Source organism: Mustela lutreola, chromosome 4 (genome assembly GCF_030435805.1).
Source record: "Mustela lutreola isolate mMusLut2 chromosome 4, mMusLut2.pri, whole genome shotgun sequence".
Taxonomy (NCBI): domain Eukaryota; kingdom Metazoa; phylum Chordata; class Mammalia; order Carnivora; family Mustelidae; genus Mustela; species Mustela lutreola.
Window position 1 is genome coordinate 85,363,436 of NC_081293.1, and position 17,892 is coordinate 85,381,327.

General features: G+C 44.3%; 1 protein-coding gene across 4 annotated transcripts in view; it reads left to right on the top strand.

The window, feature by feature from the left end:
• Window positions 1-17,892, top strand: part of TARBP1 (TAR (HIV-1) RNA binding protein 1) — an 80,730-nt gene that overhangs the window by 40,252 nt on the left and 22,586 nt on the right. For all 4 annotated transcript variants that reach the window (XM_059170427.1, XM_059170424.1, XM_059170425.1 and 1 more), the window contains exons 14-22: window positions 696-857; window positions 1,866-2,053; window positions 2,452-2,713; window positions 2,804-2,992; window positions 4,234-4,424; window positions 4,605-4,676; window positions 6,287-6,407; window positions 12,677-12,787; window positions 15,068-15,217. In XM_059170427.1, coding sequence (XP_059026410.1) covers window positions 696-857; window positions 1,866-2,053; window positions 2,452-2,713; window positions 2,804-2,992; window positions 4,234-4,424; window positions 4,605-4,676; window positions 6,287-6,407; window positions 12,677-12,787; window positions 15,068-15,217 — 1,446 coding nt within the window. The remainder of the gene's footprint in view (window positions 1-695; window positions 858-1,865; window positions 2,054-2,451; window positions 2,714-2,803; window positions 2,993-4,233; window positions 4,425-4,604; window positions 4,677-6,286; window positions 6,408-12,676; window positions 12,788-15,067; window positions 15,218-17,892) is intronic.

Consider the following 17,892-nt stretch of genomic DNA (forward strand, 5'->3'; position numbering starts at 1 on the left):
GAGGATACAGTAGTTGGTTTACTGATAATCCCCTGCACCACCACTCAAGGCTAGTCTGCTGACCATACTTCGTCTCAGGTCTTTGAAAAACCCCATAGTGGGTGGCTGTTACCCTCTCCGTTTTGTGGATGAGGGATCTGAGGCCTGCAGAGGCTGGGTCACAGAGCTGGCGGGTGGTAGTGCTGGATTGAACCCCACGTCAAGTCCAACTCACAAAGACCTGTGTTTAATTCCGTCTCTCCCACTTACCAGCCCTGAGATGCTGGCAGAGCTGTTGGACCTCTCCCAAACCTAGTCGTCGTTTTGGGAAAATAGGGCCATAACCTTCCTAGTAAAATGGAGAATGCCTAAAGCAAAGGCAGTTGTCTTTGCGCTCATTGTTACTGAGGATCTGTTGGCCCTGGGATGTAAGAGTTGGTAGGACATGGTTTCTGACATCCCGGGTCTCCTGGTCAGAGTGTGAGTCAGATGAGTGATCTGACGTGTGCTACCATTACACTGAATGCAGGGTTGCTCTGAGAAGGGGTTCTTAGCTCTGCGTGGGGAGGTCAGGGAGGGCTTCTTGGAGGAAATGACTTTTTCTCTCAATTCTTATTTTAGTACTTTTAAATAAGGTTATTTATTTCCTATCTGAACTCTCATAGTTCAGTAAAAATTACAGACCCTGCATGTTAAGTGTTATTGTTTGTCTTTAGGTTTCAGATCTGGATCGTTGCCATTTATACCTGATGGTATTAACTGAGCTTATAAATATCCATTTGAAGGTTGGGTGGAAAAGAGGCAACCCCATTTGGAGAGTTATTTCTCCTCTGAAAAATGCATCCATCCGGCATCTTCAAGATACAGACAGTGGACAGGTAATCCTTTATTCAAGGCATAATGAATAAGGCATACATAGAATACAGATTGGATTTATTAACATTCTGATATGAAAAGCATCAGCTGAAATTTAAGATAGTGTTCTTTGTTCATAATATTTGAAGATTCGGACTCCTATGGGATATGACAAAGGTATGGTGACTTAAGTCTTAAAACTGTTCAGATACAGTTAGTGGATTTGCACTGAACTGAGTCTTTGCCCAAATACCAGTAAGGGACACTTTAACATGTCTAAATACATGTATGACCCCTAACATGCATGTGATATGTGACATATAACACATATGCAATATGTAACACATGGTGTGTATTAATACATCCAGCAACCCATATCCTTGACCTTGCTATCTGCCCTGGTCTTCTGCTGCCTCTTCTCTTCTCCCTTTCCTCCCTGCAGTGCCACTGTGCTGCAGTGTGTCCCCAGCCAGACTGTTGTAAATGCAGAGCCGGGGCACAGCCTCGTCCCTGAGGCTCGTGAGGGGCTCCGAGCTGCTGGGCTCTGTCACCTCTCCAGACATGGCGTACAGCTGGCAAAGGAGTTATATACGTGATGCCTGAGCCTTGTTTGTTTTTTCTTAACAAAACTTCACCAAACAGTTAAGGCTCATTCATAGAAATGTATCCAAATGTGCATGTGAGCAAGAAAAAGGCTGAGATGTACAGCTTCCCGTATACGCGGAGGTCCAGTAGGCAGCTGTTGTGTCACAGACCGCTTCCAGGAGCGCACCTGCCCCACTGACACGCTCAAGCGGTCTTCTTAGTCGGAACAGCTGAATTTTTATTACCACTTTAAACTTGGTCACTGCCACGTGAGGTGGTGACGCTGATGGGCTTGGAGTATGGGGTTTCCTTTTGTTGCCTTTGACGTTCGGTAGCAGGCAGGGAGAGGGGAAGGCAGGCAGGAGGTGTTCTTCACCAGGGCACTTGGGTCCCCATGGTTAAGACTGGCTCGCATGAAGTAAGAGACTGGTGCGTTTCCCCTGCAGGAGCCGACCCTTGCCGGGCAGATCCAGAGGGTCGTTAGCATGGCTGCCTTGGCCATGGTGTGTGAGGCTGTTGACCAAAAGCCGGAACTGCAGCTCGACTCCCTGGAGCCGGGACCCACGGAAAGGTTCCTCGCCTCCCTCCCGCTCAATCACACGCTGCAGAAGCCGCACCCGGAGGAGCACAGCAGGTGTGTCCGCCCCGGTGGGCCGCACACGTGGGAACGGCACCTGTTTGCCGACGTTCAAAATTTCATTTTTGTTTTCATCATTGAGATGATGAGTGACTGCCCGGTCGTGTTCACAGGGTGTTGGGAAGTTGAAGGTGATAATGTACTCCAGCATCTCTGTTGCTGGACAGCCGCGGACTTTACCGCGTGCCGTTCTCAGTTAACCACTTACAGGGAAGGGAAGTGCCTACATTGAGAGTAGTTAGGAAGTTGAGATCGTGTGGTCTCCTTGCTTTTTGTGGGACAGGATCTTTAAGAGCAACTGTGACTTTTTTCCTTGTAAGGATCGTTATTCCATGCACAGGGGACTGAGCCCGACTTCAGGGAGCAAGGGATGATAACTGTCTGTTTTGTTTCAGTTTTTCTGAAGACTCGGCAGCTTCCCAAGGATGGGGGAAAGTAGTCGCACAATATATTCATGATCAGTGGGTCTGCCTCTCTTTCTTGTTGAGAAAATACCACACCCATATCCCGTCATCGGAAGGTGACGTTCCGGATCCCGTCCTGCCTGCTGTTCAGATGCCGGCGAGGACCCTGCAGTCCGCGCTGGGAGCCCTCACAGTCCTGCCTTCAGACCAAGTCTTGCCTGTGTTCCACTGCATGAAAGTTCTGGTTCCCAAGGTACGTTTCGGTGAGACGGGAACTGAGGAGTAACTGTAGGACCAGAGATCAGTTTCTGAAATGAAGTCCTTCTTTCATATTTCCTTCCAGCTTTTGACCTCCTCTGAATCACTCTGTGTAGAGTCTATTGACATGGCTTGGAAGATTATATCTGCTTTAAGCAACACTCAGCTGATATTCTGGTCTAATTTAAAAGCTTTTGTTCAGTTTGTTTTTGATACCAAAGTTCTTACCATCGCTGCAAAAATCAAGGGCCAGGCGTACTTCAAGATAAAAGAGGTAACTTTTTTCACAGTGGGGTAAAATGTAAATTTGCCATCTTATCATCTGTAAGTGTGTGATTCAGTAGAGTTGAGAATGTTCATATTGTTGTAACAGGTCTCCAGAACTTAATTAACTTGAACTAAAACTCCGTCCCCATTAAACAACTTCCCTTGCCCCCCTCCCACAGCCCCTGGTAATCACGATTCTCTTTCTGTTTCTATGAATTTGCCTGCTTGAGATTAAAAGGAGATCACTTTTTGTCTTCTTTTTAATTTGTGTGACCTGTGACTATGTATTAGATTTGTTATTGTGTATTCATTCTTTTAGTCCACAAACACTTTGAACCTTCTTCAGGGCTGTGAATGACAATAAGCTCTGTCTGATGAGTGAGCAGCTGGGGGCCACACGGACTCACTGGATGCACATGATGCTTAAGCATTTTAAAATTAATTGCCAACTTTTAAGAATTGGGAAATTTGCAAGCGAATCTGTATTTCCCCTTCTCTTGGAATGTTGGAGAATTGGATGCCTTGGCCACCCTGTCCAGAGAGGGCATGCCCCTCCTAGTTCCTCGCTCAAGGGCAAGTAGGTCCTTGACTCGCGGATACCAAAGGCAGACGGCAGGTGCCGTTTGCCCCCCACATTTGTGCTGTTGCTTTTCTTGTATAGAGAAATATTTCTCCGAACATAACCTTATCAAAAGGTCCTCCTGGTTCCTGGTGGCGTTTGCATTTACAACCGCTGATAGTAGGGAGCCTGGCGCGGTGGATGGCGTCATGGCTAGGAATTCTGTATGCCTCGTTACCCAAAGGGAGAATGGAAGGTAGAGTCCTTTTACTGCACCGCTGACCCTGTGCACAGGGCACGCGAGAGACCCAGGGTCTTGGCTGCCTCGGGGAAGGCAGGGGCGGTGGAGAGCACGGGCAAAATGCAGAGAGGACTGAAAATGTCAAGGGGGAATGTTTTTCCTCCCTTTCATTCTATTACTTTGGGCAGTCGTTTCTCTTGCAAAGTCCTGGAGGGATATCACTATCAGTAAAATTTTATTTAGTTTTATTATTGAAAAATGAAAAAGTAGCATTCTGTGATTATTGACCATCTCACAAAATTTTAACAATCAAGATTTTTAATTTTTTATACTATGTGGTTGTGTCGAAATTGTCATTTGAAGCCATTCAAGTAAGTTTTCAGCAACACTTTTTTTTTCCTTAACTAAATGGGCCAAAGAATAAAATGACCATTGTACTTCATTCCAGATTATGTACAAGATGATTGAAATGTCTGCTATAAAAACCGGAGTCTTCAATACACTGATAAGTTATTGCTGCAAATCTTGGATAGTTTCTGCTTCAGATGTGTCCCAAGTGTCTTTGTCAAGTGCTAAAAATTATACCGAACTTATCCTCGAGGGTTGTGTATTTGGAACTGTGTTTAGGCGTGATCAAAGGTAAAAGATGCCATTATTTCAACCTGTCATAATTCATATTAAGTATCTACTCGGTAGAATTAAGTCTTTATTTTTAGGCTTTCAATTAGAAGCATATAAAATGTTAATTAATTTTAAGTTTGGGACTTTAATTTTTTCCCATCTAAAACCTGTTCTTTATCAAATATTTTTTATGGGAAGACTTACTCAGGATGTGCAGACCTACATAGAAAATCTTGGACACGATTGTGCAGCAAACACGGTTATTGAAAAGTAAGTATGGTAGATTTTCCATATCGATATAAATGGAATATTCAAAATTTAACTTCAGATGAGAGATGTCCTATATTTGTTTAAATTTAATATATGTTTACTAGTGATCTCTATAAGATATTGAAAGAACCTTCAAAAAGCATGTTAGAAATCCTATTCCCCTGCTAATGTTTGATATAAAACTCCTTGCTAAAATTTGATAACCTTAAATAATTCCTTAAAGATGAAAAAAGTGAGAAGAAATTCTAACAGGACATTGGAAGAATTTTTTTTTTTTTTTTTAACATTGTTACTACCTCCTTGATGGAAATAAGTGAAAATTTTCTGGGGGAAGAAGTTTTAGTGCCAAGTCCAGTATAAATAAGAGAATGACAGGGGCACCTGGGTGGCTCAGTCGGTTATGCGTCTGCCTTCCTCTCAGGTCATGGTCCCAGGGTCCTGGGATCGAGTCCTACATCAGGCTCCCTGCTCAGCAGAGAGTCTGCTTCTCCCTCCCCCTCTGCTACTCCCCTTCATGCTGTTTCCCCCTCTTACTCTCTGTCCCCACTGTCAAGCAAATAAAATCTTTAAAAAGAAAAAAAAGATAAAATGACTTTGGGGAAAATAAAACCCCTTTCTTCTCTTTCATTTAGGTGGGGGCTGAGGGTCAGCACACACAGGTCATTCTTTCGGGGGTGTCACAGTTCACCACTCGACAAGTCCGTATACCACACACAGAAGCAAAATTACCCCTACCATGCTTTTAAAGGCTCTTTCAGGATCTTACATTAACGTTTTCATTTCTAGGATAAGACTGTTCTTATGTAACCTCTAAATTAATATTTTCAGAGCTTGTGGAGTAGCTAGTTTTCTTTTTATTTTTCCATGTAATTTTTTAAAATTTTTGTGTTTAGATGTTTATAAAAAAGATATATAAGTGATAATTCTATATAGCTATGTTCATCTGAGAGTCATAGTTGTGTTTTAAATCATTTGCCACTGTTCATTACCTTTATACATTTTTCATTGTTAACTGTTTTGATTTTTTGTTTTCTTGGCAGATTTAGTATAGCAATAAAAGTGAACATTTTTAGTTGATGGTTCCAAAATACTTTGATTTCTACTAGACACACATTTTGTTGTTAGACTGTTATTCACATTTTAGCAGCTGGCATGAACTTTGGGAATACTAAGTTTCACTGAATTGATCTTCCCACATTTGGACACAGAGCGTACCGGGAGGCTCAGAGCCCATGGTGCTCCCAGGTCTGCCCTGCACCTGGAGAAGGTGCCGGTGTCTTGCACAGCAGAGACCTAAGGTGTCAGGTGTCCGTGCTCTTCTGTAAGGAATTGTTCCTGAGCTACGATCATTGTTGCCTACAGAGAAGCACTCACTGGCCTGGGTCTGGCAGAAGTCCAGGGGAATTTACTCTGACTCTGTAAGGCTCTCCTTTTAAGATATTCTTTTGTTATCCTCAGTCATTCTGAATTGAAAAAGCTACTGTCATTAAGGAGGGAACTGCTTTTAAGTTTTGAAATCCTTGGAGGGTTTTGATATTTTGAAACAAATGCTTGACATATTTTTCTGTTTTGAAAATATTAACATAGTATGTCATTTTACATTTTTTTAGTACTAAAAGAGAAGACCACTATGTGAGAATTTGTGCTGTCAAATTCCTGTGTTTATTACATGGCTCAAATATGTCTCATAAGTTGTTTATGGAAGATCTTGCAATCAAGCTATTAGATAAAGTAAATATGCCTTATATTACTTTGTTTCTGTGCAACTAACAAGTCAGAATCCAACATTTGCTCTGTATGTTGACACATTATGTAATCTAAACATATTTTTTTAAAGATTTATTTGACAGAGAGAGAGCACAAGTGGAGAGGAGAGGGAGAAGCAGGCCTCCCACTGAACAGGGAGCCTGATGTGGGGCTCAATCCCAGGACTATGGGATCCTGACCTGAGCCGAAGGTAGATGCTTTACCAAGTGAGCCACTCAGGACCCTAAACAGTTTTTTTAATCAGGAAGAAACATGAGGTTTATGTTCCCTAGTTTTAGTTAAGTTTTGGTTAGTGATTACCCAACTCATTTGATTTTAGAGAAGAATGTTTTCCCTCTGCTTTCTAAGCTTTGCTCGGTGTATATCCTAGGGCCAGTCAAAAGCAGTTGTGTTTAGAGTGATATATCCATACATTATTTTGTGTAAGAAATGGAATAAAAAGACATAGGAAGTGGCATAATGTAAATAATTGATTTTTTTTTTTTTTTTTTTTTTTTGGTCTACCAAATCATTTATAAATCTGGGGAGAAGCTAGGAAGTGGTAAAGTCAAATACATTGCTCTTTTCTGAATTTGAACCTGGGACAGGCGGAGTTCTGGTCTACTTTCTCACCTCTGGGCTCCACTGGGAAGTTAACTAATGACCATAGCCCCCACTTAAGCCACTTGTATTGAAATAACTGTTCATCATGCATTTATTTTCTGAAGGTAGCAGATCAGCTTCAGTTATAAACAATCTGGGAAGTTGTTTTTGGGTTTTTTGGTTTTTTTTTTTTTTTTTTTTTTTTTTTGTTTTGTTTTTTTAATGTAAAAATCTCCCCACCTTTTGCACCACTGGAGTCAGGGGAAAAAAAACATGTCAGGAAATAGTGCTTATGGATTCCCTAAGGATGAATGCTAGAACACAGAGATGTATTATAGTGAATATCGATGCATGTTACAAAATATGAGTGTTTGGAAACAAAGTAAAGCAGAATAAGGAGGGAGACCTATATAGAGGGTCAGGGAGGGCCTCTCTAACCAGTGCCATTGAGTGCACTGCCAGTGAGGTTGGAGAATGTCCGGAAAGGCTGGTGTCCCCAGGCAAATGAGGGAGGTGCTGTCTGGAGGTGTGGAGGGACATGAGGCTGCCCGTTGGCCCTGAGATTTGGCAAGAAGGTGGTGTGTAGTCACCTCTACAAAGACCTTTTCCTGGGATGGTGAGAATGAGGACCTCAGTGGAAGGGCTGAGAGGAGTGTGGCTGGGGAGCCAGGGGAGACCATGAGAACAGGCTTTACTCGGATGAGAGGGAGTGGCTGGGATGGGTCTGCAGGGGACATGTTTGTATGTTGAAGGAAGTGATCCAACAGAAGGGAGAAGGGATGGTTTTAGAGAGGCTGGCAGTGGTCACACAGGTGAAACCCTCGAGTAACCACTTCACATCCACTGGGATGGTTGTTACAGCAAACGGGCTGAAGATAACCAGCGTTGGTGAACATTGAAGTCATTATGCTAGGTGAGAAGACGGCCATCCTCAAGAGCCACATGGTGTGTGATTAGTGGGAAGTGTCCAGGATAGGCAAATCTGTAGAGATCGAATAGATTCGTGCTGCTGGGTCAGGGGCAAGGCGAGATCGGGATGCGATTGCACAGGGTTTCCTTCTCAGAGTGTGGGAATGTTCTGAAATAGATAGTGGCGACGCTTGCACAGCTCTGTGAATATACCAAACCCGCTGAGTAGGACACTTTGAAATGGTGATTTTTATGCTACGTGAATTGTATTTTTTTTAAAAAATCTTTTAATAGTCTAGATTGGCTCCAATGTCCAATAGAAGTTCTGGCTTTCATTAGAAGATAGAAAAGCAAAGACAGAAAAGTTATGTTTTAAACACTGGCTCAGGCCAAGCAGTTGTTTTTAGAAGTTGAAGAAAATCGAGCAGAGCAACTAATGAAAGGGTAATTTGAAAATAAGAAAAATGAAAAAAAAAGAAAGAAAGAAAAATGAAAGAATAATCCTAGAGAAAATGGAAGAGGGTCTCATCCAGAGTGGATGGGTCGGCTCACCGTAGCCAGGAGTGACCTCATCCTCTGAGCTAGAAAAGAGCAAGGTGGGTGGTGGCGAGTTGGTGTGAGGGAGGGATCACTGGGGACCCTTGTGTTCTGAGCCAGGAAGCAGGGTTGTTTCTAGAGGGAAGAGGCAGGAACACCATTGGCACTGAAGACCGAGGGGAAGGTTAAAGTTGTAGCAGTGATCTCAGTTAGAATTAGTATCGGGTAGTGCTTGAAGTCATTCTTTCCCACCGTAGTGCAGAAGCTGTGGGGGTGGGGATTACACACTGCTGTGTCATGGCTTCAGTGCTGTGTGTCTGACGTGTCACCTTGGAGGTTCTGTTTTGAGTCCATGGGTCGACAGCGTGAACCAGGAGGAGGTGGAGATGGTGGCCAGCTGGAGCGACCTTCAAGGACCTCCAGGCGCATGGGGTCTTCCCCACTCTCTGTTCTTTAGGTTTTAGTGAGGCACGGGGTGGAGGGGTAGGTTTTTGTTTGCTTTTTACCGGAAACTTGTTTATAGAAGTTTATAGAAGTAACTTTAAAAGGAATCCATTCCTGGCCCGGCCTCAGCAGCTTCCAGTGACAGACAACCTTGTGAGATCTACCTCTGACATTCCCCCCAACCCACATTATTTTGAAGCCAATCCCAACATCACTTTCATCTATAAATATTTCAGTAGGTATCTCAAAAAGATAAGAATTATTTTGTCCACCATAACTACAATACAACTTTCACACCTGAATTTGTAATTCCTTCATATTATCAAATATCCCATCAATGTTTAAGTTTACCTGATTGTTTTACATTTTTTTCAGTTTCTTTGTTTGAAATGTGACCCAGATAAGGTCCATTCTCTGCCGTTTGGCTGGTTGAGATGTCCCTAAGTTCTCTTAATCTACAGACTCCCCTCATTCTTTTTAAACCTGAAATGTATTTTTTGGAGAAACCAGATTGTTTTCATCTTAGGAACTTCCTCAGTCTGGATTTTGCTGTTTGAATTTCCATGGTGCCCTTTAAGATGTTTCTCTGATCCCCGATTTTAGACAAGATGGTATTGAGATCTAGAGCCTTGATCAGAGGTAGGTTTGCTTTTCCTTTTTGGAGACAGAGGTAGGGCAAAAGTATCCATCCGTCACGAAGTGTAGACGATTTGGCTGTCTCTGAGGAATTGCCTCATTCTGTTAATTCTGTGGGAGCAGCAGAATGGTGATACTCTAATTCTTGTATTCTTTTTTCATTTATTAGCTGAAACTCGTCTGTACCCAAATATGATGTATTTATATACCCCGGGATATGTTTCCTGTAGGAAAGACAGGATCAGTGTTTGCTTCTTTTCCTGTTATTTTTCAGTTTTCAAAATAATGAATTGGCTTCCTAGTATCCTCCAGTTTCTTCTGAAGGTGATCAGTGGTTTTTTTTTTTTTTTTTAAGGTTAAACGTATGGGGTTCAGTCCATTGTAGTTATTATTAGTGTTTGAATTACCCCGGTTTTAGGCAGGTGGAAGAGAAGATCTGAGAACATGACTTGCTGTTGGGCATCATTGTGGAATTGCCCAGGAATGGCAGTTGGAATATATTTAGGAAAGACCTGGAAGCCACCATGCTCGGTGATGAATGTGGACAGGACTCTGGAGGGAGGCCGAGAATGGGGATTTAGGAAACACCAAAAAAGAACAAAAAGAACGGTAGCAAAAAGAACCAGAGGAAGATCAGGAGAAAAAGGTTTGAGAAGCGAGACTAGACCCAGAATCGGATGGTGCTGGACTGGTGTTGTTCTGGGCCATCACTTAGCTCACTGGAGAGTCTTATCTGTGAAAATTCAGCAGCGGAGCCTCTATGAATTTGTCCATGATGATAAAGCTTGATCTCAGAGCCTGCTCTTGCCTCCTCCCCCACAAGCTGTGTCTCAGTGGCTGCTGGCAGTGGTGTTCACTGTGGCCCAGAGCAGGTTGGGCATGGGGGGCAGGAGCTGTGAGGCATTTCTGGGTTTTCAGCAGCACGTCAGGGTCCGGCCAGTGCGCAGTAGAGTGAAGGGGCAGCAGAAGTGCAAGGGAAGAGTGGGACTTCTTAAAAACTGATCTGATGGATATGAGAAAGGGACATAGGACCTTCCTCCCATAGGGGAAGATGGAGGTTGAAGACAGAAGGTTGAATCAGAGAGGTGAAGGAAGATTGTTGAAGTTGGGAGGATCGTGTGGCCAGAGTAAGAGACTGACAGGGTTAAAGCCATGAGAAGAATAGTCAAGATTTCAGATTCTCCTTGTGGAAAGAGGAAGGGGACAAGACCGAGAAGAGCAAAGTGATTGGCACAGTAGCTTGTTCTTTCTTGAGTGTAGTTGACACACACGCTCCGTTGGCTTGAGGTGTCCAACACAGTGGATTGGCAGCTCACCATGGCATAGCTGCCATCTGTCCCCTTACCTCGCTGTCCTAGTTCACTGACTGTTCCCCAGGGCTCTGCTTTTTAACCTGGGGCTTGCTGCTTCCCTAACCGGAAGCCTGCACCTCCGTCCCCTTCATCCATTTCTCCCGTCCTCCTGCCCCTCCCCTCTGTATCGATGGTTCTGATTCTGCTTTGTTTGCCTGTTCATTTTTTTTTAAGATTCCATTTACGAGTGGAATCTTATTCTTAACTTCCGTTTTCTGGACCAGCAGCTGCAGTATCACCCAGGAATGTGTTGGAAATGGAGGTTCCTGGGCCCTCTCCCCAATTCTCCTGGATCAGAAACTCTGGGGGGGGGGGTCAGCAGTCTGTTTTAACGAGCCCTCAAGCTGATTCTGAGCACTACGGAGTCGGAGACCCCTGGTCTAGCGGCGGTGAGGGCCAGCTAAAGCTAGAATGTGTGCTTTTAATGAAGTCCGTGGGGCCCCGTGGTTTCTCTTCAGCGGTCTTGACAGCTTGAAAGGAGGATCCGATTCTTTAAGCTTGAAAGGAGGATCCGATTCTTTAAGACCGATTCTTTAAGGTTGATTCAGAAGAAGGGAATTTGCAACTGGGTTGGAGGCTGTAGTGAAAAGGATGGAAAGTGCTCTGGATGAGATCGTGGAGAACATTCTTGGGGTGCAGGTTGGGTCTGTGAGGTAGATAGGTAGAGAGAAGAAAGATCTTTCTGAACAAGAGAGCACAGTGGGTAGGACAAGTAAAAGGACAGTGGATTTTGAGCTGCAGAGGGGTCAGGACAGTGACTCCGCTGAGGCCCTGAGGGCGGGGGACCGGGGTGCAGATGCTTCCCATGCCTGCTGCCCTTGTGAGGATCCTGTTGGTAGCTGCATCGAGCCCGAGCAGGAGGGGACACCCGAAACACTTGTGTCAAAAGAAAATGTCCCCGAAGAAATAAACGGGAGAGAGGAGGTTGTGAGACTTGAATCATGGTGAGGCTTCATTAAAACTGACGTTAATTTAGCTGTTGTAAAATTTTACACACATGGAAGTGCCTAGAATGGGAGCACAGAAGAAAGATCATAGAATTTCCCAGGTAATGAGGACTCTCCACCTTAGGTGACAGCATTTTTGGAGATGGTGGACGACCTATTCTTCTGCCTTTAGGAACTTTGAATATGATACACCCTTTGGTGCTATCATAACTTAGTGGCTAAGCGCTAGCAGAGAACACAAGTCAGCCTGGCAGTTGGCTGAGTTTAGACGGGACAGACCATCACCACAAGAGAGGGAGCTCTGCTGCTGGGGAGGGCTCTGTGCAGCCGTTGTCTGAGTCTGGTGAAGGTGCTGATCACAGTGTTTCCCACGCTCTTGCCTGAGTGGGCTTCACCTCAAACTGACATCACTGCCACCTTTCCTGGGACACAGGGGCAGCGAGTGAGACATGCCCACGTAGGTGCCTTGCAAAAGCTGTCCCATTTCTCATCTCTTCTTGCCCTGGTGATCTCTTGTCTCCACCTGAAGTGGTCACCAAGATAGAGACGGACATTTCCAAATCCTTTTTGCACCAAATACAGTTTTATGTTTCCTGCACTAATTTTAAAAGCAGATAGAGTAGATAAAAGCAACTGAATTCATTGTTTTGAAAGGACAGTCCATGCTTATAAGAACGTGTCTTTCTTATCCTGGGTTCTGCCTTTGGGAGGGTAATAAGCTCCTGTACTCGGCTTAAAGCTTTTAAATCTGTGGTTGTCATTGGTTTTGCTTTCACGGATCACAGATCCCATAGGTAATTCAGTGCTGCTTCTCTCCCCACCCCAGGATGAGTCGGTGTCCAAGTCCAGGACTCGGTACTATGTGAACTCCCAGCAGCACCGGCTGAAGAACCGGGTGTGGCAGACGCTGCTGGTGCTTTTCCCCAGCTTTGATCAGGTACGACTCTGACTCTGCTGCTCCCTCCGAGCACCGTGCTTTCTACGGAAGAAACGAGCAGAAACTGGCACATGCTGTCTTAAAACTGAGAAAGTAATCTGCTTAAAATGTATACTTTCGCTCTTAAAATTGAAGTTATCTAGGAGTGTTTTTTTAGTAGAAAGAATCCTAAGGCAATTAGGTGTTGCAGAAATAAATTGGAAACTGGTTTACAGGGCACCACTTAATCCTTTTTTTCTTCTTTTCTTTGTGTAATGTAAGTAACATTTTAGCTTTAATGTAAGTAACATTTTAGCTGTGGAATGTCTAGTGTGCCGTTTGGTTAAAATACCCACACGTGAGCTGCTCATTTTGCACAGCTGAGTTATTTCAGAGTGCTTTTGAAATAAAGGTGAGGTTGTCATTTCCCGTAGCTGTTTGTGCCCCCTTAAATTTGTGAGTACCGTGGATGTGTGAACCAGCTAAGCCAAGGCTGAGATCTTGATCTCTTACAACAGGGTCTTTGCCCAGAGTTCCCCTTTCTCCTCCCTGAGGAGCCAAGGAACAGGGGAATGAACTGTCTGATTTCTCTAACCAAGTTTGCTTAATATTCCTGGTAAGAAAATAGATCATTATGTGAATTTCACACAATTTTAAAAAGCATTTTTGACGACAGAAATTTCCCCCGTGGACTTCAGTTTCTTGCTCTTTGAAATGTTTCAGAGAATTTTAAAAACATATCAAACTCTTTTTTAATACAATTCACGAGGCCTTATCTGTAAGAGAGAAACAGTTCAATAACTGCAAGTACAGAAGTATAGCCAGATCAGTTGTTTCGGCAAATGTAAGAAGAAATGGTGGAGCGCGCTCTTCCTGGGGAGGAGTGTTCGTGAGTGTGTGCGGCTGCTGATCTCCGTCAGACGCCTCATCATGCTATCTGATTTTTTAAATCCTGCACATGTCACACTCAGACTCTGAAATGCATTTGAAAGCAGTGCTTTAGGGACGTTTGGCTCAATGACTGACAGCACGTTTTGTCCTGGACTGGGGAGGCCCCGGGGAGAGCGTCGTGTTGGCCGGTGGGGGCCTGCGGCAGCGGCACCTTGTCAGGAAGTTGAGCACCGGCTTGTCCGGCCAAGCCACTGGTGCTGAGAACCTTGTCATATCTGGTGTCTGCATTTCCCCTCCATCACGGCCTTTCAAGGCAGGCACAAGTGGTGCTCTTTTGTCCACGGGCCCCGCAGTCAGGGAGCTGGGGGCCTGCCTGTGACCTAACACGGCCCGCGCAGCTGGAGTTACAAACTGGGCCTCCCTGAGTCCGCGCCACCTCTTACCTTGCTGCCCAGGCCTGTAGGTGAGCTGCTCTGCTCCTTTTCTGCCAGTTAGAAATTGTTAAAAGATAGATTGTTCTTGAAAATAAAGAGTATACCTGGTACTGTTTTTAGATCTTATGTACGTAGTTTTACGGGGTACTTGGATATATGTCCGGTTCCCCAGAACAGGAGCCTGGGGCAAGGAGGGTGACGTGCGCGCCCCGGGTCTTGGGGGCTGTATGGGCGGCGACCACCCACTTCTCCCGGGCCTCGCTGGTCTCCTCGCAGTCTCCTTTTCCAGGTTTAAGCTCGTGACATTTTGGCAGATGGTTGTTAGAATCTGGACTCTGCCACCTGCTAGGTTTTGAGGAAAATACTTAACTTTTCTGAATCTTTCCCCTGTAAAAATACAGAGAGTAATAACCCTCCTCATAGAATTAATGTCCAAGGAAAGTGTAAAGTACCCAGTACCTCACCATTGTATTTCAGTAAACAGATTTTAGGGTTGTTGAGAGAGTTACAGATCTGATAATTACTTACATTAAACTTTAATCTGTCTTGGGGCACCTGGCTGGCTCAGTCGAGCAGGTGACTCTTGATCTCATGGTTGTGAGTTCAAGCCCCAAGCTGGGCATAGAGCTCCCTAAAAACAAAAAAAAAAAAAAAGCAAACAAACAAACACACACAAAAAAAACTAAAACAAAAAGTTTAAAAAAACCCAAAACTTTTGAAAGTTATAATTAGGAACTATTTTCCAAAGTTGCTGCAAGACTAGATCTTTATTGTTCCCACCATAAAAAAGAAATCATCTTGTGATGTGCCCCAGGGGACGCTTTGGTGGGAATCCTCCTGTGATGGGTGAGTGTATCAGATCAACAGGGTGGTCAGCTTAGACTCACACAGTGTTCTATGATGATTTGTAGCTTGATGAAATAGAAGTTATTAACCCTAACCTACCAGTTTAATTTATGAACTTTATTTTTCTCAGAATTTCTTGAATAGAATTATTGACAAGATTTTCCAGGCTGGTTTCATCAATAATCAAGCATCCATAAAATATTTCATAGAATGGATTATTATATTGATTCTTCATAAATTTCCTCAATTTCTGCTGAAGTTCTGGGATTGCTTTTCTTATGTAAGTAAAAGAGATTTTTTGGAATTTTTGGAATTAAAATATTTTGGTTATGCTGGGAGGTTTCATTTTAATAGTTGGTTTTTGATTGGCAGTTGTCCTGTTCCCATGTATTGACTTCCTAAGTTCTGTTGTGCAAGATCCAAGTTAATTTAAAAGGCAGAAATTCCTGGCATTCGTCTTGTGTTATCAGCCTCTATTCCAAGAAAATAAAGATGGAAAGGCTTATGTTAGAAAGTAAGCGGGGAGCCTGGGTGGCTTGGTTGGTTACATGTTTGACTCTTGATTTCAGCTCAGGTCATGATCACGATCTCAAGCTCCATGTTGGGCCTCACAGCCAGCGTGGCGCCTGCTTGGGATTCTCTCTCTCCCTGTGTGTGTGCTCGCTCGCTTGCTCCCTCAAAAAAAGAAAAAGAAAAAGAAACGAGAGCCTTCTCTATCCTTTTTTACCAAGCAATGTCTTTGTTTGATTTTAGAAATAAGAATGATGACAAATTAAATACAATCTTTACATTTCAGAGAGCTTTTTAGTAGGGAAGTTTCAGACAAGCACAGGCGAGAGACTCAAAGGGAGCTCGGATCACCAGCTAAGAACCCGTCTCACTTTGTCTGTACCCTCATCCGCACCCCTAATTGCCCTTTGTCCAACTTTTCTTATATCCTGAAAATCATTTTTAAGGAACAGATAAGCGATAGGGTTTGCAGTTGCAGCTTCCTGGCAAATGGTGAAGTGTTTGTAAACACGTGTTCTGCGTACTTGCCTTGAATGCCTTCTGTTGGTTCCCAGACACACCCTTCCCTTTCTTCACATCAACGACCTCGCCTTCTGCTGCTGTGAGAATGAAGACCCTTCCTTCCTCCAAGTATCTCCTCTTGAATGTCTTCCTTCCTGTTTCATCAGAAGATGTTGTCTTTGTCCCTTCTGTCCTTGTGTCCTTACTTGTATTTTCTTTTGGGGACTTTACTCTCCGCTCTTTACTCTTCTGTTGACTTTTCTTCTGTCCAGCCGTGTCTCGGCGCCACCACAGCGTTTGTGATGGTTTGCTGACCGCGTTCCGGAGACCCTGTGTCCTTGACCAGTGGGAGGTTCGGGGCAGCCCTGAGTCAGGCAAGTCTGTTGGTGCCAGTTTTCCAACAGCATGTGCTCCCCATGTGGCTCTCTGTCACATTTTGGTAGTTCTCACAATATGTCAAACACTTTCATTATTTGTTATGGTGGTCTGTGATCAGTGATTATGATTTGTCAAAAGCTCAGATGATGGTTAGCTTTTCTCATTGCATTCAAGGCATAATTCTGTTGAACACTTAACTGGTCTCCTCCAGTCTAGTAAATGTCACTTTCATGTCCATCATAAAGGCAAGAGTCCTTTGACTCACTTTTAATACTCGCTGTTGGGACGGTTCAGAACTGTATTTCTGAGGTGTGTCGATATTAAACTTCGCAAGGAGTGGTCTTTGCCTTCCTCTCTTACTTTATTTAACCCACTGTGGTCGCTGGTGAGGATGTTATCGCAGCGACACACAGCCTTTTTCTTGGTCTTCCCCTTCCTGACGTTTCACGCTGGCAGCTGATGTGGTGCACGCTGCCATGCCCTTCGCGGCCCCCTCCCCGTCAGGTCGATGACGTCCCTGTCCCTCTCACGGGGTTCCCTTTCCTTTCCCAACCCTCATGCTGGGTTTGATCTTAAGACTCATTCTACACTTGTGGTGAGCACAGCACAGCATATAAACTTGTTGTGGTACCACAAACTAGCATCCCTAAAACTAGTGCAACGTTGTGTGTCAGCTGTACTCAAGTAAGAAAAATTCTAATGAAAAAGAGATCTATCCAAGAATGCCTCTGTCTGTATTGTAGTAGACTCATCTCTATCGGTATGAAAACAAGAAGAATCACCCATTAGCCCCAGTGCTTCTCTTTTTGCAGTCCCCTTGCTTCGGGGACCCTGTCGGGGCTGCCTGCTCCCCTGGCCAGCAGCCCGGCTTTCGCATGCAACCCCTGCAGATCCCCACACGCAGCCGGACTGATGAGGGCAGCTTCCCCTGATGCTGGGCTCCTTTCCGTCGCCCTTTCTCCCAGTCTCCACGCTTGAAACCTGGCTGTCCTGTAAAGCCGTGGCTCCAGCCACCTCCTGGTAATCCTGAACGCCAGATCAGCCCGTTTTTTGTTTTGTTTTATAATTTACTTATGAAGACACTGAGGTTCAGAGACAGGGAGTGATTCGTCACAGTGGTAAGAAATGACATTCGTGTCATTCCCACAGCTGTGTTCTTTTTCACTATTCCAAGATTCCTTATCGGATACCCCTTTCCCCTTCTCGTGTCCATGGAATTAAGAAAAATACTCCTGTTGTTTTTCCTTGACTTGCTCCTATCTGTTCCTTCACTAATGTCATCTGTTTTGTCTGCTCCCCAGTGGGGGATACTGCCCCAGAATGTCTCAGCAACGGCAGGTTGACTCTGGTGTCCTTCTGAGACGTCCTGACTCTCCTGTATCCCCCAGTAATGCCCCTACTCTGTGAAGCTTTTCTACTTAGCTCAGTCTCTCTCTCCTAAAGAGCTTTCAGACCTTGTGTATTGTCTTCAGATCCTTTCTGTAGGCACCTCTCAAGGGTATTCCTTGTAAACAAATGAAACAGCTTCTGAATGAATCAGAAAGGGATCCTTAAAGCAAGCAGTGC